Here is a 24,045-nt window from a genome sequence, read left to right as displayed (position 1 = left end):
GAACCAGTTTTTATTGGGTTATGCAAGAAAAGATGGTTGCTTTAGATCATTGTCTGGTTTACTTTAGACAATGATCTAAAGCAAACCAGCAAATCCATCTCTGACTAGTTCAAACAAATTAAATGAATGGTTTAGATGCGGCTTAGTCAACTTCCAGGCTTAAATCCAGGAGCAGATTGATTTAACAAGCACCTTTAAATCACTTGAAAGCTGCATTTAGTATTTCACCAGCTTATCTTTGTCAGACATTAACATTTATTTAGTGATCCAAAACATTTGTGACCAAAGCTCAACCAAAGTAACTTTGTACAGGGGCCAAATGAATTTCTGCAGCACTGTGTAACATGATCAAATTACTTCTAATGAAAGCAGCTTGAGCCAACCAGCTCATGTTGTACCTTCAAAACAACCATAATTTCTTATTTTGCACATTATGACTTATGTTTAACAAAAAGCTGAATTTGTCTTTTCAATGCACATGGGAAATTTATATTGCCCGACTCTCATCCAGCTAATGGGCAGCATCAGGTGTGGGAAAACTCAAGTCACTTTTTCTAGCATCTTACTTATATTTCTGTGTTGTTAAGGCTTTTCAAAGCCTTCCATATGCTGTGTACTGTGGTCCTTGCATGGTTTTACCGGAGGGATGGTTGGGGTGGGGGCATGTTGAGAGCCATCCGGAAGCTCTCCACCGCTGACAGTGCGCTGAGGGTAAGCCAGGTCTGAAAGAGAAGTGCTGAGAGCTACAGGAGCCTCTGCGCTACACCGACTGCGCCGCTATTATCCCACCAAGGCAAAGCTGCTAGCAAATGGACGCGGCCGAGGGGGAAAGCGTGCGACCCATTTATGGAGGCCAGCCCTCCACGCTGCCTTCACGGGTTCCAGTCCCGGCCAGTTGACCCTTGCCACTTATGCCTTCCTCCTTGCCCACTTTCCTGCCACTTCACTACAAAACAAAGGCAACTGGAGCTGAAAAAAAATAATTTAAAGAATGGTTAAAAAAACAGTACGAAAGCAAAATAGGAAGTGAAGATTTCATCTGTCCTATTCATTAGTCCCACATCCTCAAAAAGACACTCTCTACTATGTGGCTGGCAGAGAGCCAATTGTACTTATAACTATTAAGCTCCTCCATTCAGACTATCTGGACATATTTACTTAGTGTTAAACGTGAACACATTTGACATGTTCTCGTTAAATTCACTAGCCCCAGGCACCAACAGGGCGTGAGATATGAGTTTTCACTCTTTCTACAAGGTTGTGGGTGTTTCTTCCATCCTCATTCATTCTCTGTCTGCCTCTGGAGACCATCACAGGGTGTCCTGTTCTAAAATACAAGATTATGAAAGGAAAGTAACTTTGTTTTCAAAGGCAGGTTCAGCAGGATTAAATAAACAATAAAAACCAAAAACAGCACTTTGAAACAAGGTCGCCTTAACCTACTCGTTGTCTGATGGCACAGTGTGGGTTGTAACCTGCCCTGTTGTGACATCAGCAGCCCAGCTTGAATGACAGTCTCGTCAAACCGGTGTTGGAGCCTGCAGCATTCCCCTGCGCTCAGATCGAGCTCTTGTTGGCTTACAGAGATTTCTCCCCTTACTGGAAACTGCACACATGAAAACAGAGAGCAGCTACTCGTGAAACAAAGCAAACCAGGAGAGAACCTGCAAAATAACAACAAAAGGGGGGGAGGGACAAAAGTAAGGATGAAGAAGAATGGGATCGAAAGTAAGTTAACAGGTAAAAGTGATTTTTGGTTACTTTATTAGTTTTGCTTGTTGTAGTTGAGGCTTGCATCTCTTGGGAGTAGTCCCGATTACTTTCATAATCCAACAACAGGTATTAACCTGATAGCCCATAGACGTGAGCGTTTAACTTTTAACTAAAAGTTAAACTGTGCAACTTTCTGCACTTTCTTTGTTTGTTTAATGTAAAACTATGCTCCCCTGCAGCCACTGTGGTACATTTCAAGATCACTTTCAGCCTAAAGGTGTGGCTCCCTCTTACGCACCTTGTTACTAACACAAACACAAGTGTCGCCAAACCAAAACAGCGCCTTGTCTTTGGTTAGACAGCAAGTCAAGAAAGCGACAAACTGAATCGTTGTGTGCACAGTATGAATTGCCTGTTTCTTTACAAGGTTGTAAACGACAAGTAATGCAAATAAGGCGTTGTTAAATCACAGCATATGAAGTGTCGCAACTAAACCACAAGATGGCGCCGTAGCACTACAATTTGAAAGGGGAGATCCTGCTTTTCTGCAGAATACTGATCTTTTCCCTGGTTCCCCTCCTTACAATCGTAAAAGTCAGAGTCATGCGGGTGTTGTAACATCTAACGTCTTCCTCTCCCATATGTTCGTAAGTTTTCCCCACAATGGTTACCTGTAAAATTTGAATTTCGTATGGATTGTCCAGCAGCACGCAAACCCCACGATGTCACTCCCTTACATTCCAAAAGATGGCGCTATTGAAATTGTCATTCAGTTTAGATACTAAATCAAACTTGGAATGGAAAGGGATACATTTAAGGCTTTTTTATTGGGGTTCTTTACCTCATAGTAAGAAGAAAAAAAATCATCTTTGAATTCTTGCTAAATAAATTTTGGTTTCACATGTTACAATATGTTAGTTTGTCAGGGTTTGAGCTGTAGGCTACAGGAAATATAGTTCTTATGCTGGACCCACTATTATGGTTAAAAGCCTGAAATCCACCATTTAATAAATGTTTTCAAATTGAATTAGGGTTTGACAAATCAGAAGCTTTAACGTTCGTCATCAATTAATAACTCTGTATATACTTTTGCCCTGACTAGTTTTGTGTTCTTTAAACTCAGTCCCACCCGAGGTGATGTAGAAAATGAGATTTAAAATGGCCCCTTCTTGAGTTTTCACAAATCAGAAACAATACTTCTGGATTCTGTTACGAGTTTAAAACAATTCAAGTTTGAAAAATCTGTGAAGCTGGGTTCTATGACTCCTGTCCTTAAAAGCTCTCTTGGATCTTTAGCTACATCCCTGCTCTAATGTAACACAACCAAGTGGCTGAAGTACCTAGACAACACATTCTCAAGATCAGCAGAGCCCAGCTAATGAGCAATTTGTTTCAGTCAGATGTTTTTGGAGTTGGAGACCCCTGCTGTAGGTTTCAAGCTTACTGGAATCAAGGTTCAGACTCATTTAAATTGGCGAAATGGCCCTTTAGTCAAATTGGAGGCTAACATTTGTCAGAATAGGTCTGTTCTCTATACACAAGACGTTGGATTTCCCTGTTCCCAGTTGGAAATAAAACAACAAATGCCTTCTGCACTTGGAATTCTGACTGGAAAAGTCAATTATTGCAGCCTGGAGTTCATTATCCAGGATGGTTGCTGTGCATATAAAATTTGGTGAAGGTTGCACGTATGCCTTTTTTTAATTGGCAATAATGAAGGTCACACAGAGGTGTACATTCACTATCTGTGAACATATTCATTTGGGGTTGGAATGGATAGAAATAAATATGCTGATGTCAGCAATAATTAGCACCACAACATTAGCAAATGTCCAATTTAGAACTCAACCCTGCTGTGACGTCATTGTTAGTGGTGACTTCAGGGGCTAATCCAATGTCATTTTTTTATTATTATTATTTTATATCACTTACATTTTAACTCGCAGCAGTTACAGGTTAAATGCTATAGCTGGCATATTTTTCAAATATGCAAATAGTTCATTTAAAGTCAACTTCAACGCTAATATGTCTTGGAGAAGGCTCAAGCGCTTTCCTTGTATTATCAATTACCTGTATTTTTATATATCTTTTTTAAAATCCTGTGTATCTACGTTTTGTATGTAGCTTCGTTAATGCTAATTGCTTCAAAGCAGCGGTTAATTATTAGCAAGCAGCTAAACGGAATAAGGTTTTGTAGCTCAACTGTTTCCTGGCTAATTTGTAACATTTCCATTGAACCTGTGGTTGTTTTTGAGAAATGTAGGCATATTTTCCTCCATGCCTTTTCCTTGTAATAAAATAACTTTTTGGGTAGATTTAACTTTACAAGCAGCAAAAACCAGACTAACTTTATAGCTTGTCAAGTTGACAGTCGTCCGTTTCACGGGTTTAAGTAGGTCATCCCGGTTGTCAGCTGACTGTCTCTTGGGGAAGTCCTGGGAGAGCTGAAGTAAACTCCGGGGTTAGCTGCTGGTACACGCCCTTTCAGTCCACACACACACACAGACCGGTCTCTCTGTCTCTCTCTCTTGCGTCTGGGCAACACTCTCCCGAAGCCTCTCTGCAGCCTGGAGCAACATGTCTTGCGTGCGGAGACAAACTAAACTTAGCAAATCTGAGGAATTGCTTCACCATGCCTCCAACCAGAAGGCGATACAAACAAATGCAAAACTTCTAGGTATGTTGCACAACGACCAGATGATCTGAGTGTTGAGGCGGATGGGTTATCCGGGTTATGTTGCACGCGTTTGGCGTCCCATTGTATGTCTAAGGAGTATGGTTGTTGTTGTGGCAATTCAGCAAAGGCTTTAATTGTTCTGAGTGATCTTACTTTGAGATAACTGTAGGAAATGGGAGGTAGCAGTGCTGCTAAAATACTACCACATATTGAGAGTGATGGCCACTAAATCTATAATATCAACTCTGTGGTTTTTATTGCAACTGAAAATATTTGCAAACAGCCAAATTTGAATTTGTTGACCTAAAGAGGGAATGTATAGTAGCCGTCTTTATCTGCTTAACAGCAGAACCCAGCCACCACTACAATGCACTACGCTCCATACAGCCAGAGTCACTCTGTCACTTTTTCTAGACTTCAACCTTAGGAATGTTATCACAATTAATATTTGCATTTTTGGATCCTTACATTTAGAAACATGGGTACACTTTGACCCTTACAATCATTTCATGCATGGTTTTCAGCGCAGACTTTTTCCTCATTGTTTCTCTTAAAGGCATATTTCTCATCTTTAGGAATGGAGGGCGATCCAGACCTGCAGTTCCTCCTGCAAGGCGGAGACCTCCTCAAGGTCCTGTCCCCGTCCTGGAAGAAGACCCGTCATCTAAAGCTCCAGGAGGACTGCAAGACCATATGGCGTGAATCTAAGAAAACCTTCAAGTCGAGTCAGACCTGTGAGTCCTGCACCGTGTCGCCCAGCAATCATATGTCTCACCAAGATTCATAATCCTCCTTTACTCCTGCTACTAGCATTTGTTAAGCAGATTTATAATTTCAACGCTAACACACACAGCGCGATCTCTGATAACGTCTCAGTACAGATGGATGTGTAGAAGAGTGGACGACTGCTCACAAAGCCGTAAAACTAGTGTTTTACGTCGTATTATCGGTTGTGCGTGATATCAGTTTAGTGGGTGTGTCTGAAGAGATAGTTGTAGTTTTTTTTTTTTGAGTAAGAGGAGGAGCGAGCTAAAATAGCCCCTGTTATATTTCTGCTTTAATGACATCCATAAACTGATGTGGTCACAGGCTGATAAGCGCCATTGGGTAACATCATTACTGGTGTTTCCTTGACGACTAAATTGCAAAAAGCAACTTTGCAACAGCTAGTCATAGCACCATGACTAGCTGTTGCAAAGCTGCTCATTGACTCTTAAAGATATTAAGAAGCAAGGATATGCTTTGTTTCTGCAAGGGTACACACTTTATCATCCGGAAGAATTAAGTTAGACTCAGATCTGAACCTTCAGAATCACATAAAGGCAGTTGCAAAGTTGCCCTTCTATCACCTGAAGTACATTTCAAAATTTAAAGGACCAATGTTGCAGCAAGAACTAGAGAAACATATAAATGCTATATATAAAATATAAAAGCTATAATACCGTTAAACATCTGGGGTATTTCTGATGTCTAGTTCCAGTTGACAGCATCGCAGCAGTTAGACTTGGCCGCCAATCGGAGGGTTTGAAGAAGAACACAGAAGAGCATGTGGAGGGCCGCTGTTTCACCATCGTGTTTAAGGGCCGCCGAAAGAACCTGGACCTCATAGCTAGCTCGGAGGAAGAGTCCGGGTGCTGGGTGAGGGGCCTGGAAAAACTGATCTCCAGGCTAGACAACCTCTCCGCCAATCAGGCTAAAGATCAGTATCCTTTCACAAACATATGAGTTCCTATCTGGAATGAAACTCACTCCAAAAAGTGTCTGCATTTTGTTGAGCCATGTGTCCTCGGTCTGTCACCATAGGCTGTAAATCAAGGCCTGGCGACGAGGACCAACCAGTGAGCTTGTACCAGCAAGCACTCAGATTGTATTCTCCTTACATGCAAACTTCACAGTTGGATCTTCAGCTGCCTGAGCAAAGCAGACAAGAACAAAGATAGTCAACTGAGTCAGCAAGAGATGAAGAACTTCCTCCAGCTGCTCAACATTGGGCTGGATGATGACTACGCAGAGATGCTCTTCAAGGTGATACAGATGTACTGCTGGCAAGAACTTGCTAAGACGTTGCAATACCTTCAAAACTTCATTTTATGATAAATGCCGTTGCAAATATTGATTTTTAGCATAAACCTTTCATGTTATGTTCTTATTCCTTCATCATAAACGTACCTGGAGTGTGGCCTTGACTCTTTCATGCATGTTTGAGAAATCGTATAATCTCCACAGCAACCATTCAGACTCCCCCACTCAGCTCCTTCGGACTAGCCAGGTGCAATTAGCAAACACCTGGACAAACTACGCATTTGTTGAGCTCAGTAAACAGGTTCTCAGTGCAACACTGGTAAAAACTTTGTTAAAGGGCTAATAGAAAAGCGATGTTGTGGTGACTTTTTGAAGGCAGAGTTTCAGAAATAGCAGGTTTTAAAAGAGACAGTGGCCCAATTTTAAGGTGTTAAATTATGATGTCAAACTTCTTTTAAGTCACATTTTATGTATATGGCATTTCTGTAACGACTAAAGTTAACATAGTTACTTGATTGTGCTGTAAAATGGCATTATGTGCCTAGAAAATACACGACACTGTCCCTTTAAATTGCTGCTTTTCAGATCCTGCACTGCAGAATGCATTGTGGCAAAAATAGGTACAGTATGGGTGACGTTGTCAGACAGCACAATGGCTTACTCTTCTGACCAAAGATGGGAAGAGGAAGTCCATTACGAACACTTAGTGATTTGAGTTTATGTGTAACATTTTTCTTGCAACAAACAATGTGCATTTTTCTTGCACATTACAAACTGTAATGTGTTTATTTGGACTCGTTGAGATAGGCCAACACAAAGCAGAATATAATTCCTGAAGGGAAAACGGCACATGTTGGTCTTGGAACCATCTTTGTCCCTGCTACTTTTTCACATTTATACAAGGACCTATAGTTCTGCCATCAGCAGATTTCTTTTTCCACCTGAGCAGTGGAACCCAGCAGCTCCTTCAGAGTTACCATGGGCCTCTTGGCTGCTTTTTTGGATTAATACTCTCCCTGCCTTGTTAGCGTCAGTGGAGAGCCATCTTTGGTAGGGATATTGCAGTAAATGGGGGTGAATACAAAAGCTCACCACCACCGAGGTCATATCGTATTCTTCCATTTCATACAGTTATGCGGTTCTTTGCCTCCGTCTGTGACTTAAAGCTGCAGTAAAACACAATGAAGTTTGTGGTTGTAATGTGATAAAATGTGGAAAAGTTCAAATATTATGAATGCTTTTGCAAGGCACCAAGACAGTTTGAAAATAATGTGCCTCTAAGGAAGACGTAGGAGGGACCATCAACTGGAAATGTGGTTTGTGGTCAGATAAATCGGTCTTCCTGCTCCTCATGGAAGAAACAGATACAGTGTGTTGTGGAACAAAGTAAAAAAAAACAAAACTATCACTTTTCGCAGCAACTACTCCAAAGGCCACACTCTTAACACGTAATAACAGCATTACCGAAAGGTCACTTGAGGCTACAGAGTAACACATGCTGCCTCAAAGCCCTGGAACTTCAAATAATCCTGGAATAATTCAATAAAAAAAGAATCACATTTTTAATGGTTCCAAGTTTTTACGTAACGCAGGCGGCAAACAGAGAACACATCAAAGAAAATTGCTGGGTACCGTGTCTTGCTCGTGCAATAGTTAATAAAATCAATTTTGATCTGATCATATTAAGCTGAATTGTTCCCCACATATATTGTTTTGTTTTTATATACACAAAGTCGTAGTTTTTCCCCCCCCCACATTGTGTATGCAATGGTTTGTGTGTACATAACAGCGTCTTAGCTTGTGAATCATGGTGCAAACTTTATTGTTTAGGTGTTCACTCTATTATGAAATAGCCTATTTCATATAAATGTTCTAACCTTGATGTTGCACTCCAACAACCACAGAAATGTGACAAATCAGAATCTGGATACCTCGCCGGAGCGGAGATTGAGCATTTTTACAATCTGCTGACCCATCGGGAGGAGATCGACGTCATCTACGGGGAGTACGCCAAAACCACAGGCTTCATGAATGCCGGAAATCTGGTGGAATTCCTGACGAAGGAGCAGAGGGAGAAGGTGACCCTCGCCGACGCCCAGAAGATCATTGAGAAGTACGAGCCAGATGAACAGGGTCAGTACCTTAGAACTCCAAGACATTTTACAACCAAATACAACCTATGCAGATACTAAGATTTCCAGGTACTTGCATAATAATAAAGTTTTAGTCTATCTATTGGTCCTTAAGATAAATTTAAAGAGAATGGGACAAACATCCTCTTGTATTTTGGCTCTGCATGTTCAGTTAAAGGCTACATTTTTTCACACGTTTTTGCTTCGAAGATAAAATTTCCAAGTTCCAGTTTGGAAAATGAAACAAAAACGTCCAATTAAGTTCCAAGTCAGAAAGCTGGACGTTTCTCCTCAGTAACAGACCTCAAAATCCAATATGGCTACCACGTGTTCTCCATCTCAAGTCAGCTGTAATGCTAACCTGCTTTTTGCACTTCCGACCATTTACCATTTAACCTTACACAGATAATGCTGGGTAGAAGATTATACTACCTATGTCGGTGAACATGTTCCTTTAGTGTACGAAAGCTAAAACTGCTAAGAAATGGTCATTCTCTTATTTGCTTATAATGCTGGTTACTAAGCAGTTAGCATATTCTATTGAAATTGAGACATGGACACAGGTTTGTTAGGTTTATTGGTATTCCCAAATGCATGCTCTCATTAACAGGTAAAAATGTAGTCACTAGCTACTAGCTTGATCCTTGAAATGTTCCCTGCCTCTTTTATTTTGTAAATGGTCTCTGATTTTAGCAAATATCACGTTTTGCTTCGGGCTGTTTTGGCCTGCAGCTTACTAGCTCCGCATTACAGGAAATGTAAATGGTTGACCAGCAGTGGTTCTGTGGAGTATCTATAGCCTACTTCATATAAGTGACTTGTTTTATCTGTGTATTTATGATGTCAAAAATGAATTCATAACAATTGTCTTGGTTTTGGTCGCTTTTAGCCAAAGGGAAAAGTCTGCTGTCCAAAGATGGCTTCCTCATGTACCTCCACGATCCAGAGGCCATGGTCTTCAATCCGGACCATAAGAAGGTGTACCAGGACATGCAGCAGCCCCTCAACCATTATTTCATCTCCTCCTCACACAACACGTACCTCACGGAGGATCAGCTGAAAGGACCCAGCAGCACCGAGGCCTACGTCAGGTAACCAACTCAAGCCTCTGTCTTCGGTATTTTAAAGATCAAGTTTTCCCAGCGTTTGCCACTACTTATGTCTACGTCCTAGTGGGATGAGGTAAGGGCAGCAGGAGGGTATTGCTTGAAGTGTGTTTTTGCAGGAATAAAAGCTTAAGAAAAAATTTACCTCATTAACTTTACACAGCTAATGGCTTGCTCTTGTATAGCACTTTATCCAGTCCAGAGGACTCCAAAACGCTTTACATTACATCTGTCGTTCACCCAATCACGCACACATTCACACGTTCATGGGGGGTAAGCTACAATAGCTGCGTTTCCATCAACCATAGAATTGTGCAAATTGAAATTACAACAATAGTTGGCTGGACAACGTTTGTTGTATGAGGGTTTGTAATTGTAATACAGCAGGATCACCCAACCATTCCCTATATTTCTAGCTTTTTCGGTCTTAAATTTCAGTCACGGTTGCATTAAAAGTTCTTCAAGTCTCAGATTTGACTTGATTACACCTTTTAGATAACCTGTGTACTGAGTTTCTAAAGACGGCCGTTAATCCCTCAGAGCTCTGCTGAAGGGCTGCCGCTGTGTGGAGCTGGATTGCTGGGATGGATCAGACAACGAGCCGGTGATCTACCACGGTTACACTCTAACCTCAAAGATCCTCTTCAAAGATGCGATCAAAACCATCAAAGAATATGCTTTCAAGGTATAGCTAGCGCCAATCTGAGGTAGCATCTTCAATTACTTCCCGTAACACTTAATTTAAAATTTTTTTTTTTTTTGGTTGTCCCCAAGAAATCTGACTACCCAGTAATTCTCTCCTTGGAGAACCACTGTAGCGTGGAGCAACAGTCCGTCATGGCCCAACACATGAGCTCCATCCTGGGGAGCGCGCTCGTCACCACTCCCCTGGGTGACGGCATGCCCGCAAACTTCCCATCGCCTGAGGTTGGTGCCAGCTTATCTTAATGAGCTTTAAAGCTGTGAAAGGAGCAGCGTTATGATTACAGGTGTGGATGCATGTGCTCTTCCTCAGGAGCTGAAAGGGAAATTCCTGATTAAAGGAAAGAGATTAAACAAACTGGAAGCCAGCTTCGCTGATGTCACTGAGGAGGCTGACAACACTGATGTGACCGAAGAAGAAGATTCGAGTAACGAGGCAGACGACCAACCAGCGGAGAAGAGCAAGGTGAGGGGGCTACATTAGCTATGTTCGTAAATCGGTCTTTTGTCTGATGTCTAATTTTTGACCTTTGCGTTAAAAGAAAAACCTGACACTAGCCAAAGAGCTGTCCGACATGGTCATCTACTGCAAGAGCGTCCACTTCAACGGCTTCGAAGACGCCAGGAAAAACCAGAGCTTTTACGAGATATCATCGTTTAAAGAGGGGAAAGCCGTGAAACTGGCAGAGGAGTCAGGTAAAGACACAATGTTGAGCATTTGACTCCTTATTACGCTTGGAGTCCACAGGTACAGCCCCATGCAGAGGCATTCACATCCCCCTTTGAATTTTTCCACATTTTGTCATGTTGGACACACAAAGTTAAAGGTATTTTATTGGGCTTTTATGTGACAGAGCAACACAAAGTAGGGGACAAAGTTATGGGGAAGTTGAAAGCAGACTTGGATTATAAAACAATAACTCAAGCTTTGAACATCTGTACGGCACAACTTCAGCAGAAATGCACTCTGGTCATATTTAACAGAATTATCAATTGGGGTAAATTCAGGGCAATCCTGGATGGGAACACTTTTAGAGACTGAAAACTAGTTGAAGGGCTAAGGGGTCATTTTGAAAGAAATTGTAAATGACTTATTCTTATTTTTTTTTCTGCAGCAAATGCCTACATCCGCCACAACGTGGAAAAACTGAGCCGCATTTATCCCGCAGGCTCAAGGACCGACTCTTCAAACTACAACCCAGTACCACTGTGGAACGCGGGCTGCCAAATTGGTACAAAACCCGACGCCCAATGTTACTAATTACCAAAGGAAGACAGGCCCTTCTTTTACATTCCTCACATTCCTTTTATTTTCCTTTTTTCACTTCTGCTCCAGTCGCCCTGAACTTCCAGACGGCCTGCACAGAGTTGGACATAAACCAGGGCAGATTCCTGATCAACGGCAAGGGCGGCTACGTTCTCAAACCGGCCTACATGAGGGACGGTGCCACCGAGTTCGACCCCATCACCCTGACCCGAGGAGACTGGCTGCAGCACAAGACACTGCATGTCATGGTGAGGTCCCCAGTGTCAGTAAGGTTTTGCGGTTACCTTGGGAACCTGTTCAGTCCTAATGTGTTTTGCATCTGTCACTAGGTTATATCAGGCCAGCAGCTCCCTAAAGTCAACCAGAAGAAATCCTCCATCGTGGACCCGCTGGTTAAAGTGCAGATCTATGGGGTGCCGGCTGATGTTGCAGAGAAAGAGACCAGTGTTGTTGCGAACAATGGTACATGTGGTCTTAGGTTGTTTTCACACCTGACAGTCTGGTAGACTCGGTTTGACTGGCGACCAAAGTTGCTAAATTTACCTTGTCAGCTGCTGCAGTTCGCTTTCAGGCTACAGTGTCAAACTAATTGAAAGACCTGTTCCCGCTTTCGCCTGTGGTGGCGCTGCACCAAAAAACATTGAAGGAAACTACCTGAAAAGCTCAAAAGAAGACAAGAGGCCAACGTCCTTCTCAGAAAAATGGGAAATAAAAAATGGAACAGCGTCAAATTTTAGCGGGTGTAGGATTTCTCTTTTGTTTTTGCAAAAGGCCCCGAGCCATTTCTCCCATTAGCGCGAGACTCTCGCGTTTATTTACGTAGCATTCCCCCTGAATGAAGGCTGAAACTTTACTGATAAACATGTTAAATGGAAATAAACCTCTACTTTCACGAGCTGGGATTGCGTACAAAGAAAAAAACACAGTGAGCCAAAAGAAAAGAAAAGCATACTGCCGGTTGCAAACAGTTTATGTTTGTAACTTAAAATACCGGCTAAAAACAATTTTTTACCATATGATGAAACAAGAAATTCTGTTACTCGATATTTAAAAACGCACGTATTTACACAACAGACATACCGTACCGCATCAAGCGCCTCCCGCGATGAGCTTCACACTACAAATAACTCACAATGTCAGCGTTGCGTCACGTCTCTGCTTTCTGTTTTAAGGTTTCAACCCAAGTTGGAATGAGAACTTCCGGTTTGACGTGAACGTGCCAGAGCTGGCGCTGGTTCGCTTTCTCATAGAGGACCACGACTCGACGTCTGACAACGAGTTCGTCGGACAGTACACACTTCCGTTCAACAGCCTCAAACTGGGTACGTTTTAATTTATTTCTGCCTGTATTCGTAGCCTTTTCTTCTTCTTCAGTGCCTGTAAGAACCAACGACTCCCTGAAGGACAGATTGTTGTGATGTCACAGCTAGAGATACACCAATCCAATATTAATCACGATATTAGTCCCGATATTGAAAAAATAAATAAATCTAAATCAGGTATAAATGACTGTTTTTTGCTCTATAAGGGTGAATCTAGTCAGTCTAATTCTGTGCTTTTTACTCGGGACATCATGCTTTTTTATGAGTTTGACATTATTTTTAAAAGTCCTATTTTTAATTTCTGAACCATTCGAAAGAGTTTATTCTTGTCATTTTCAATTTCTTATTTATTTTTTACATTGACTTGTCTGCTCCTAACTGAACAACTTGAAGTTATTTTTATACGTTCCACCAAGTGTAACAGGTGGCATCAATGAGTCTCAGAAGTCGTTCAGGTGGGTCTCAACCAGATATTTTATTTTATTTTTTTCTGGGGGAAGAAGGGAAAACAAATGAACAACCTCCTCAACTCCTTCTCCCTGCACTCCGACTCCACAGCAGCGCAGAACACCGCTCTCAGACTTAACAAAAGTTAACAAAAAAAGAAATCTTCTCACAAAAATAGTAAACTAAAAACAAGAGGAGAAAACCGCCACCTGGTGGCCACAACAACACAATACAGTGGGACAGAGTTAAATAAACAGAGATAAAGAGTATAAATAAAAAATAAAAAAACATACCTGGGGGAAGAAGGGAAAACAAATGAACAACCTCCTCAACTCCTTCTCCCTGCACTCCGACTCTAAAAATGTGGAAATAAAAACAATGTTCAACCGGGCTGTGCTGGACTAGCACCGGTCGTTCGCGCCAAAATAAAAAGGAAATTATAATAAAACTGTTTATGAAAAAAACCACAATGACGGTCAAAACTGCAAAATAACACACTAACAAACAATAATAAACAGCATATGGTAAAGACCTCAACATGAACAACATCCATACAGAAAAACAACCATATCTCAGCAGCTAACTTTCCTCTGACTTACCCACAGCAGCGCAGAACAACGCTCTGAGGGAAAAGGGGGGGCAGAGGAGCTACGAGGGCTGGAGTAAACTACGGAAGCCCAGGAAACACAAACGAGGCGGAGAGCAGAAGGGCGACCCCCGCAGGCAAAAACAACGAAATAAATAAAAATAACTGAATAAGATAAAATTCACAAATTCACAATATAAAATGAATAACAAATAATAATTTACAAAGAAACACATTTGTAACTCTGTTACACTCACCCCCACTGAATTTTATCGAACACGAGCATCAACCACACAGTATACATCATCGGAAATAACATAAATCACAGATCACCTGGGGTCAGCATTAAGAACACAGACAACTAACGTATCCCATAAGGATGAAGTGGTATGAGGGTAGCGCTTATCCCCCAATCCATCAACTGCCCACAGGGTGCCTTGTACACCCCACAAAACCCCAACACACAGTGTAGTACAGGCTCATCACACAATACAAAATGAAAATATCATGTCCAGACAAAACAAAAAAACGTCAGACCCAAGAAGATTATAGTTTAGCTGGCGAAGAAATCAATCAGGATAGGCCTGGAACATTGATTTGCAAACAGCTTTAACATCGAACTTGTTCTGAACGACATCCTGCCTGGACATAGTCTGTATGAGCCTGTTCACAGGTTTGACTAGGCGACCAAATCTGGACCTAACTTCCGTCTGTGCAGTATAGTCATCACAGTGCACAGTTGAGGTCTGGTCAACAGTATGCAGAATGTCAGAAGCACCATCTGTATGGCCCACAATACGAACGCTGGGATCTGGGTCCCTTACATCCACCGGGACAGCAGTCAAGGCAGCAGAGTCACCTCCCACAGATTGACCTGTCGTGTAGCTCACGGGCAAAACTGAGCAGTGTTTGGGACTGGAGGTCATACTCTGTAAGTCAGCTACCTCCCCCACTGATGAATTCGGCTCAGACAGCTGTGTTATCCATTCAATGGTTCTCCTCTCGGAATCCATAGGCGTCGGATCAGGCGAAGGGTTCACCACCCCTTCCAGAACACCAGGTAAGTCCCCAACACTGCCACAATCAAAGCCAGCACTTGTCTCATGCATGGTGTTGTTGTAGCTCTCATGCAACATTTCCTACTCTCCTCCAAAGTCATCTGCTTCTGGGACTGAGGATGCATTAGCAGAGAGTGAGAAGGCAGAAGCAGAATCAGATACTTCACATGTGGGATCCACTGGGAGGAAACTGGCCAGCATCAGCATGTTCCTGTGAACCACCTTTTTCTGTCCAGTGACTGTGTCACAGATCTTGTACGTATGTGTCGTTGGATTAATATCTGTCACAGTGTAGATGGTTGATTCCCATCGGTCAGCAAGCTTCCTCTTACCCCTCTCTTTTCTGTTGGCTAAGAGCACTCTGTCACCGACGGCAATGTCAGTGCCCTTAACTTTCCGGTTGTACAACCGAGCATGTCTTCTTTGTTCTTTTGAAGCATGGTCCTGAGCAATCGTCATGGCCTCCTTCAGGTCGTTGGTAAGACACGCCACATACTTGTCATAGTTCCCCACAGCAGAGTCATCAAGGACAGCATGAAAGAGGACATCGACAGGCAGGCGAGGGACCCGGCCAAACATGAGGTAAAATGGGGGGTAACCTGTTGTCTCATGAACCGCACAGTTATACATGAAGGCTAGTGTCTGTAAACGTCGTGGCCAGTCAGCCTTCTCTTCAGGGGACAATGCACGGATCATGCCACCTAAAGTGCGATTGAACCGCTCCACACTTCCATTCCCCATCGGATGATATGGTGTTGTGTGTGTCTTTCTGACACCTGAGACCCTGAGGAGCTCACTTATTAGCTGACTTTCAAAATTAGCTCCTTGATCACTATGAATTCTCTCAGGAAAGCCAAAGACACAGAAATATCGGTCCCAGAGAACCCTCGCCACCTGTTTAGCTGTCTGGTCTCTACATGGAAATGCCTGAGCCATTTTTGTAAAGTGATCAGTAATCACCAAGACATCAACAGATCTGTTTCTGGAATCTTCGGCTGACCAAAAATCAATACAGACAAGCTCAAGCGGTCTGGTTGATGTTATAGACTCCAATGGAGCTCTGCCCTCAGGCTCAATGGTCTTACTGACAATGCATCGCAGACAATGTCGAACATGGTCTCTGACATCTCTGTCCAGAGTCAGCCAGAAAAACCTCTGCCTTGTCAAGCCGAGGCTCCTGAACTGAGCTTGATGACCTGCTCTGTCATGAACTCCATGAAGTACCTCGGTCTTGAGCGAGTCAGGTACAATGTACTGGAATCTTTTCGCTTTGGTTTTCTGGTCCCGAGAAAGCCTGTACAGCACACCATTTCGTACAGTTAATTTATCCCAGTGCTTTAGATACTTCGTCACAGAGACAGACTCTGCAAACCTCTCTCTCCTAGAGGGTCTTCTACGCCTCTCAACATAGTATAGAACACGAGAGAGAGTTCTGTCTTCCAACTGTCTGTCACGGAGTTCACATTCAGTGTAGGCAGGTAAGGTTTCTCGACCAGATGGAATGAGCTGAGGCAGATGATGGACCATTTCAATGGCACGGGTTCTCGCGCCAGCATCCCACTCCACTTGTGAGTGTAACACAGCAGACACATCCTCCATTGCAACAGACTGGGGGAACAGTTTTAGTGGGCTGCATGTTGACTGAGCGTTAACACTCACTGAGGAGGATTCTTTCTGACCACTGGATGATCGAAAGACAGTCTGGATTGAGGAGTTTGACACATCTCTAACTTCAGCGAGAAGATTGGCATAGGGTTCAGCGAGCAGCCTGCGGCCAACAGTCTCTCGAACAAATGGCTCACGACTCAGTGCATCGGCCACAATATTCTGCGGGCCTGGGATGTACTTGATGTCAAAGTCGTAACTCGCCAATTTAGCCACCCAGCGCTGCTCACAACAGTCCAGTTTAGGCTTAGTTAGAATATGAGTCAATGGATTGTTATCAGTCCAGACTGTGAATTTATGGCCTTTCAACCAGTGGCTGAACTTGTCACAGATGGACCATTTCAAGGCCAGAAACTCCAACCTGTGAGCTGGGTAGTTCTTTTGTGACCGGGACAAAGACTTGCTGGCAAAAGCAATGGGCCGAGCACGTGTCTCACCCTGCTGAACCTGAGACAGAACAGCGCCTATGCCATCCAGAGATGCATCAGTGGATAACACAAAAGGACAAGTGAAATCTGGGTGAGCCAACACAACGCTTTGCGTCAGTGAGGACTTCAATTGTTCGAAGGCTTGTTCCTGTATCGTAGTCCAGTCAGAGGCTTTCAACTTTCTGGATGGCAGTTTATTCTGATGATGTCTGCCTTTCCTCCTGTCACCCTTTAACAGATCAAACAGTGGCTTGGCGATGGCAGAGTACCCGGGAAGGAAATGTTGGTAGTAGTTTATCATCCCCAAAAAGGATCTTATCCGCTTCGGAGATGGAGTCACGCCATCTGGTTCCATGAGTTGGGCCGCAGTCATGTTGGCGATGATCTCAACCTTACTTGGGTCCGTTGAAACACCATGTTCGTCAACAATGTGGCCAAGAAACTTAACAGATCTCCTCAAAAAGAAACACTTTTTGGGAGCCAGTTTCAAATTGTGGCTTTGCAACCTAGCAAACACCATCTCCAGGCGCCGTAAGGCAGATTCCTCATCAGGCGCAAACACCAACAAATCATCCAAATAGCACAGTAAACTCAGATAGTTCTGGTCTCCGAATATGCTGGTCATCATGCGCATAAAGCTCCCAGGACTATTGCAGAGACCCTGTGGCAGACGATTGTATTCATATAAGCCCATAGGAGTAGTAAAGGCAGAATACTTCCTGTCGTCCTCGTGAAGTGGCATATTATAAAACCCAGAGGTCAAATCCATGGTACTGAACAGACTGTTTCCCCCCAATGCTGCCAGACAGTCTGCCTGATGGGGAAGGGGATGGGCATCTCTCAGGGTTCTCTTGTTCAACCAGCGAAAGTCTGTGCAGATACGGAGATCTCCATTTTTCTTCCACACGAGAACTAGAGGTGATGCGTACTCGCTTGTGGATTTTCTGATAATTTCCTTCTCTTCCATCTCACTCAGGACTTGCCGCAGTTTCTGATACTGGCCAGGGGGCACTCGCCTGTATGGAAGCCGGAAAGGTCGGGTGTCGGAGAGGTTTATACGGTGCACAAACCTCTTTGCTTCTCCACAATCAAGATGGTGGCGGGAAAATAAACCCTCATACTGCAGAACAAGGTTAGCCATTCTTGTTCTGCAGTCCTCAGAAACTTCACAAGACTCGATATCAACATCACCGAGCCCGACTGATCTCAGCGCATCTGTGACCAGACTGGCATCCACAGTAGGTGGCATGATAGATTGTCCAGAACTAGCAAGTCGAACCTCTGAGCACTCTGCATCATCCATGTCTTCCAGCGCCACAACGGGGTAGACATCAGCTAGCTTTGTGTTGCGTCTCAATAACACAGGTCTTTCGGACATATTGATGAGCTTTAATGGAACCCACCTGTCTCCCCACAATGTGGTCACAAGCTTTGCAACCAGAACACCTCGGGGTGCTGAGCGGGATGACGTGGGCTCTGTCATGATGGTGCCGCCTGGAGAGACAGAAGTGTTTCTGGGTAGTTTTCCCCACACAAGATACTCTCGTCCAGGCTCAAGGCAGGTAGCTGAGTTACACTTTACAGTACCGATTTTATCAGGAGCATTTCCATCCTTCCATGGATTAAGACCAGACAGCATGGACAGGAAACGTTCAGTTTCTGGATCCCCAGAAGGACACGGGGTGGACACCGTCTTCCAGTAGGAATCACACTGCTTGAATTGATGCAGGATGTGTTTTATGACATTAGTGCCCAGTATCAAGTCATCATGCTGGCCTGGAACAACGAGTGTTGGCACCACCATTTTACAGCCATACACTTCCATCTCCACATCAAAAGCACATTTAGGCTTAACACGAAGTCCGCCACATCCAACAAGAACCACATCCACATCAGTTATGTTTTGGTCAGTTAACACTCCAGCTTCTTTCAGCTTCATTTCAGCTGCTTCACTGATGCTACAGGCCATTGAACCACTGTCCAGCATTCCGCCCATTTTAAATGTCCCACCCACGTTCACAGAAGTGTAGAAAAGACTGTTACTGCTGCTAACTCTGTGAATATTCTGATAAATAACAGCTCCTGAGCTACTGCATGAGTTCTTCTCTGAAGTGTACACAGTCTCAGCATCTGACATGTCATCAGTTTGGGAGTCATTAGTGTGACCTGCATTGCCTCCCTCCGAATACAGGTCCTTTAGTTTCCCTCCGACTGGGGCTGGGAAGGATTCTTCATGGGACAGTTCAGTTTGGTGTGGCCAGGGGCAAAACAGACAAAACACAGCCTCTCAGACATACAGTGCGAAGTAGTTGTGTGACTTGAGTCATTACAGACTTTGCAACCTGCCACTCTGTTGCTTTGTTCACGAGGCGCACGCTGGAACCTCCCACCCCGGGTAGGATGGAAAGTATTGCGTTGCTGCATTCTCTCCATCATTTGCTGAAACATGTCGACCATTCGAGTGAGAAGCCTCTCCTCTGATTGCTGAATATGTTGTGTAACAACTGGCACTGAGTCTTTGTTTCTAGTATCCTGGAGACCACCCTGATAGGAAGCTGCTGGAGACTGGCACGAAGAATGATGCTGAGATTGGAGAAAGGAGGGTGAAAGTAATGAGCTAGGAGGAGAGTAACAAGGCCCATAAGCTGCCAGACCAGGTGACACCGGGGTAGGCAGCTCTGGGCTGATGGCAGCAACCTGGCTTCTTAGCTGTGGAACACCAGATGCTCTGCTAGCTGCCCTCAACTCTCTCTGGTAGTCATCAATCCTTAACTGAACATCACGTGAAGTCCACTCACGAGCTGGCTTGCACTTCAAAATGCAGGATAACTCCGGGTCAGGGCAGTGTTTGACGAACATGAGAGCCACTTCATCATTCATGCTTTCCGTCTGTTTCCCACGCTTACGCTGACCCTCAAGAGCTAAGTCTGCTGCCTTGTTTAGTCTTATCCAATAATCAACCGGGTTCTCCCTGTGTCTGGGCAGAGTAGCATAGAAATCGGCGAGGGGGAGGCATGATGGGGTTTCACTGAAGTAATGGAGAAGAACATCATATATCAGTTCAGGATTCTTTGTAACATCAAGTGAAGGATCACTGCGCAATGCAATCTGCACCACATCCTTTGCCTTGCCCATTAAGTGGCACATGATCTCCTCTCCTTGACCACAGGTAGGTATGTCTTGTTTTCTGAGGTGCATTCTAGTCAAGTCAATCCAGTCACGGATTGAACATTTGTCAGTGTGGTCACCTCTGTATGTCTGAAGTACCCTATCAGGTCTAACATGGACTGTCAAATGAGATGGGTCATGTCTGTCACTGTCACCACGTGAGTTCTGAGTGACACAAGAAGGCTGAGGTTCACTGTTCATATTTACAACACCAGCTGACATTAGTTTAGAAACAATTGATTCACCAATTTGTGCACCTAACTGGCCAACCATGTCTGTAAGGTGATGAAGGGCATCAACATCACTGCAGGGTGTGGAAGTAGGGGGATTCTCCCTCATGAACCCATCAATAGCAGTACAACTTTGGCTCTGACCTAGCCCTGATTCTGCACTAGCATCATATGTGAGTTTTGAATGTCCTACATCTCCACTGTCAGCAGTACGGCTGAACCACACACCCCGACCTTTAGGTAATTTAGGAGTAGTAAACTGATCCATCTCTGATACACCAGTTACCTGTAACCATAAAAGGCACCACAGTATTGTTTCCAATCAAAGAAAAATACCAAAGCAGAACAATCACTTAAATTGGATTTAAAAAAGTAGCACACCATAAAATAATTTTTTTTTCTTTTCTTTTTTTTTTTTTTTGTATGTACTCAGTGATCGTAAAAGAAAGTGTTGTAATTCCAAGTCTCTTATTGACCTGACCACAAAAGGATCCCGAACTGCAGATCAGGACAGGTGCACAGCAACCACGGCGAAGAGCGTCGAGCTGATCTGTAGATCCAAAGGGTCACGGCACCAGTGTAACAGGTGGCATCAATGAGTCTCAGAAGTCGTTCAGGTGGGTCTCAACCAGATATTTTATTTTTTTTTTTTCTGGGGGAAGAAGGGAAAACAAATGAACAACCTCCTCAACTCCTTCTCCCTGCACTCCGACTCCACAGCAGCGCAGAACACCGCTCTCAGACTTAACAAAAGTTAACAAAAAAAGAAATCTTCTCACAAAAATAGTAAACTAAAAACAAGAGGAGAAAACCGCCACCTGGTGGCCACAACAACACAATACAGTGGGACAGAGTTAAATAAACAGAGATAAAGAGTATAAATTAAAAATAAAAAAACATACCTGGGGGAAGAAGGGAAAACAAATGAACAACCTCCTCAACTCCTTCTCCCTGCACTCCGACTCTAAAAATGTGGAAATAAAAACAATGTTCAACCGGGCTGTGCTGGACTAGCACCGGTCGTTCGCGCCAAAATAAAAAGGAAATTATAATAAAACTGTTTATAAAAAAACCCACAATGACAGTCAAAACTACAAAATAACACACTAACAAACAATAATAAACAGCATATGGTAAAGACCTCAACATGAACAACATCCATACAGAAAAACAACCATATCTCAGCAGCTAACTTTCCTCTGACTTACCCACAGCAGCGCAGAACAACGCTCTGAGGGAAAAGGGGGGGCAGAGGAGCTACGAGGGCTGGGATAGACTACGGAAGCCCAGGAAACACAAACGAGGCGGAGAGCAGAAGGGCGACCCCCGCAGGCAAAAACAACGAAATAAATAAAAATAACTGAATAAGATAAAATTCACAAATTCACAATATAAAATGAATAACAAATAATAATTTACAAAGAAACACATTTGTAACTCTGTTACACAAGCTTGTGAAGCTTTTGGTGTATTTAAGTGTGAAGTACTGGTGGAGATTGATCAAATCAATTTGTAATTCAGTGCATTTATGTCTCTGTTTAAAAAAAGAAAGAAAGATTTTAAATCAATTCAGCACTGTTTATGTGCATTGGATCAGCCGATACTAAAACTCATATCGGTATCGGAAGTGAAAAAAGTGGATCGGTGCATCCCTAGTTGCAGCCACATGACATAACAGAATGCAGTGCATAATTTAAAAAAAAATAAAAAATAAAAAAAATCCACCAAACACTACTTTGTGTTGTTCTATCACATAAAATTACACTGAAGTTTGTGGCCATAATGTGACACGGTTCAAGACTTTGTTTTCTGTTTGTAAAGGAACAGAAAAATGAACTGTTCCTTTTCTGAGGGAGGAAACACAGGTTTCATTTCAGACTCTACCCAGACAGCTCTTCTTATTTCTGGCTTTCTGATCACTGAGCACATCTGCTTTATCTGCCCTCTCCCACACAGGATACAGACACGTGCCTCTGCTCACCAGGAACGGAGACAAGCTCCCCTCAGCCGGACTCTTTGTGCACGTCATGGTCCTGGATGCTGAATGAACCACCAGACTGCGTATCGCCACCCCAAACCTCCGCCTGCGCCACTGCAACAAACGAACCTTGTTCACACAGCAACCATGTTTTTAGATTTTTATTTAGTTTGTTTTAGAGGAAAGCTAACTCATAGATGGTATTGTAGTAGTTTAAAATTAGACTGCAGAAGTAATATGAGGATTATAGATTCATTGTCAGTCACGTTGCAGATACAATGGGTTTAACTAATGCATGTCCTCAATTTTAATCAGAATATATTTTTTAAATTATTTTATGTAGTTTAAAGAAAAACGGCCTAGAAACAGCATGCTTTGTTTTCACCAATAGATTCAGCCATTAATGATTTAGTTTTCATGTGCAGGAATCTGACTTTTTTCTTTATCATCAGTAAACACTTTGAAAGTGAAACTTGTGCTTTTTATTTATTTTGTATCAGACTGTCCAGCAGATCGGTCTGGATGTGCCTCAGGAGACTCGCACAAGGAGAGCGCCTTTCGTCTTTCCACAGAATAAGATTGTTGCCAAGTGAACTTTGGGTTGACACACCCTTTGTACACAAAGTGTCAATAAAAGACAGTCAAGGAAGTGCTACAGTAATGTGAAGAAGTCAAAGCTCAATGATCTCAACAGGACATTAATTAGAAAAGGGAGTAATTATTCCTGTTAAATTTAAAAAAGGTTTACTTTGACGTTTTTGAAGTTTCATTAAGTTATTTCACCAAACATTCCTGCAGACACCCATAAGCTTTTTGCAACAACTAGTAAAGACATAACAGTCTTAAAAGAAAGTAATCTTTTATTGAAGTGGCTTTTGACATTTTTTTAAAAATCCAACATTTCAAGTTTATTCCAGATCAAACACATGGATCTGGTGTGTTCAAGAGCCCAGAGCTAGCATGATCAAATTTGGAATATCCAAATGAGACCTACAGTAGCTTCCCACTTTTTGAATATCATACATTTCACAGTAGCAAATTAAAGGAAAATAACAATGAATAATAGAAACTAAATGCTATTAAAAAATAAATTTATATTTTTATAGTTGGTACGTAAATGGATTAATCTCTTCCTGCTGATGGCAGCTGACACTGTTGGGGAAAATATCAAACTTAACTTGTTCATTGCAACTATGTTTATCAGCTGATGTTTCTTTCCAATAAAAAAAATTATGCAGCACACAAAAAAAACCCTGCATCTTAAATTTCATTTTTTAAAACGTTTTTTACTCCTGTAAGATTACAATCAACAGCCATAATCACACGGTAATGATGTAAGCTAATTACAAAAGATGCTAATGATAGCGATGTTACACACAGAGTAACTTAGAAATAATGAAGCATCAGGTATGACTGGTTGGTGTGGGGGGGGCCCAAAAGAAAATCCGCTTAGGGCCCCAAAAAGGTTTGGACTGACCCTGATTTATTGAGTCAGCAGTGCGGTTAACATAGTGTAATAAAAGAAGTGGCAAATACTTTTTCAG

The 24,045-nt window shown here is 42.8% G+C and overlaps 1 protein-coding gene and 1 long non-coding RNA gene across 2 annotated transcripts; one reads left to right on the top strand and one right to left on the bottom strand.

The window, feature by feature from the left end:
* Nucleotides 1–1,480: 1,480 nt before the first annotated feature.
* On the top strand, nucleotides 1,481–22,973 carry LOC114146742 (1-phosphatidylinositol 4,5-bisphosphate phosphodiesterase delta-1-like). Its single transcript, XM_028021053.1, has 15 exons — nucleotides 1,481–1,740; nucleotides 4,966–5,124; nucleotides 5,865–6,093; nucleotides 6,286–6,415; nucleotides 8,317–8,545; nucleotides 9,434–9,635; nucleotides 10,191–10,335; nucleotides 10,425–10,577; nucleotides 10,666–10,818; nucleotides 10,895–11,048; nucleotides 11,468–11,584; nucleotides 11,689–11,867; nucleotides 11,949–12,081; nucleotides 12,792–12,941; nucleotides 22,480–22,973. Exons 1-15 carry the CDS (start codon nucleotides 1,509–1,511, stop codon nucleotides 22,569–22,571), a joined length of 2,457 nt encoding a protein of 818 aa, XP_027876854.1. The 5' UTR covers nucleotides 1,481–1,508; the 3' UTR covers nucleotides 22,572–22,973.
* Nucleotides 13,682–14,804, bottom strand: LOC114146749 (uncharacterized). Its single transcript, XR_003595956.1, has 2 exons — nucleotides 13,988–14,804; nucleotides 13,682–13,743 (listed from the first exon to the last, which is right to left on the bottom strand). It is a non-coding gene; the product is annotated as an uncharacterized LOC114146749 (long non-coding RNA).
* Nucleotides 22,974–24,045: the final 1,072 nt, after the last annotated feature.

This window comes from Xiphophorus couchianus, chromosome 6, assembly GCF_001444195.1.
Source record: "Xiphophorus couchianus chromosome 6, X_couchianus-1.0, whole genome shotgun sequence".
Lineage (NCBI taxonomy): Eukaryota > Metazoa > Chordata > Actinopteri > Cyprinodontiformes > Poeciliidae > Xiphophorus > Xiphophorus couchianus.
This window is presented reverse-complemented; position numbering and strand designations above follow the sequence as displayed.

Excerpts from the sequence above, each read along its gene's own strand:
- LOC114146742 (XM_028021053.1), top strand. The coding sequence starts at position 1,509 with ATGACAGTCTCGTCAAACCGGTGTTGGAGCCTGCAGCATTCCCCTGCG. Across the intron at positions 11,049-11,467 it reads GAAACTGGCAGAGGAGTCAG|CAAATGCCTACATCCGCCAC; the intron begins GTAAAGACACAA and ends TTTTTTCTGCAG. Across the intron at positions 11,585-11,688 it reads GAACGCGGGCTGCCAAATTG|TCGCCCTGAACTTCCAGACG; the intron begins GTACAAAACCCG and ends CTTCTGCTCCAG.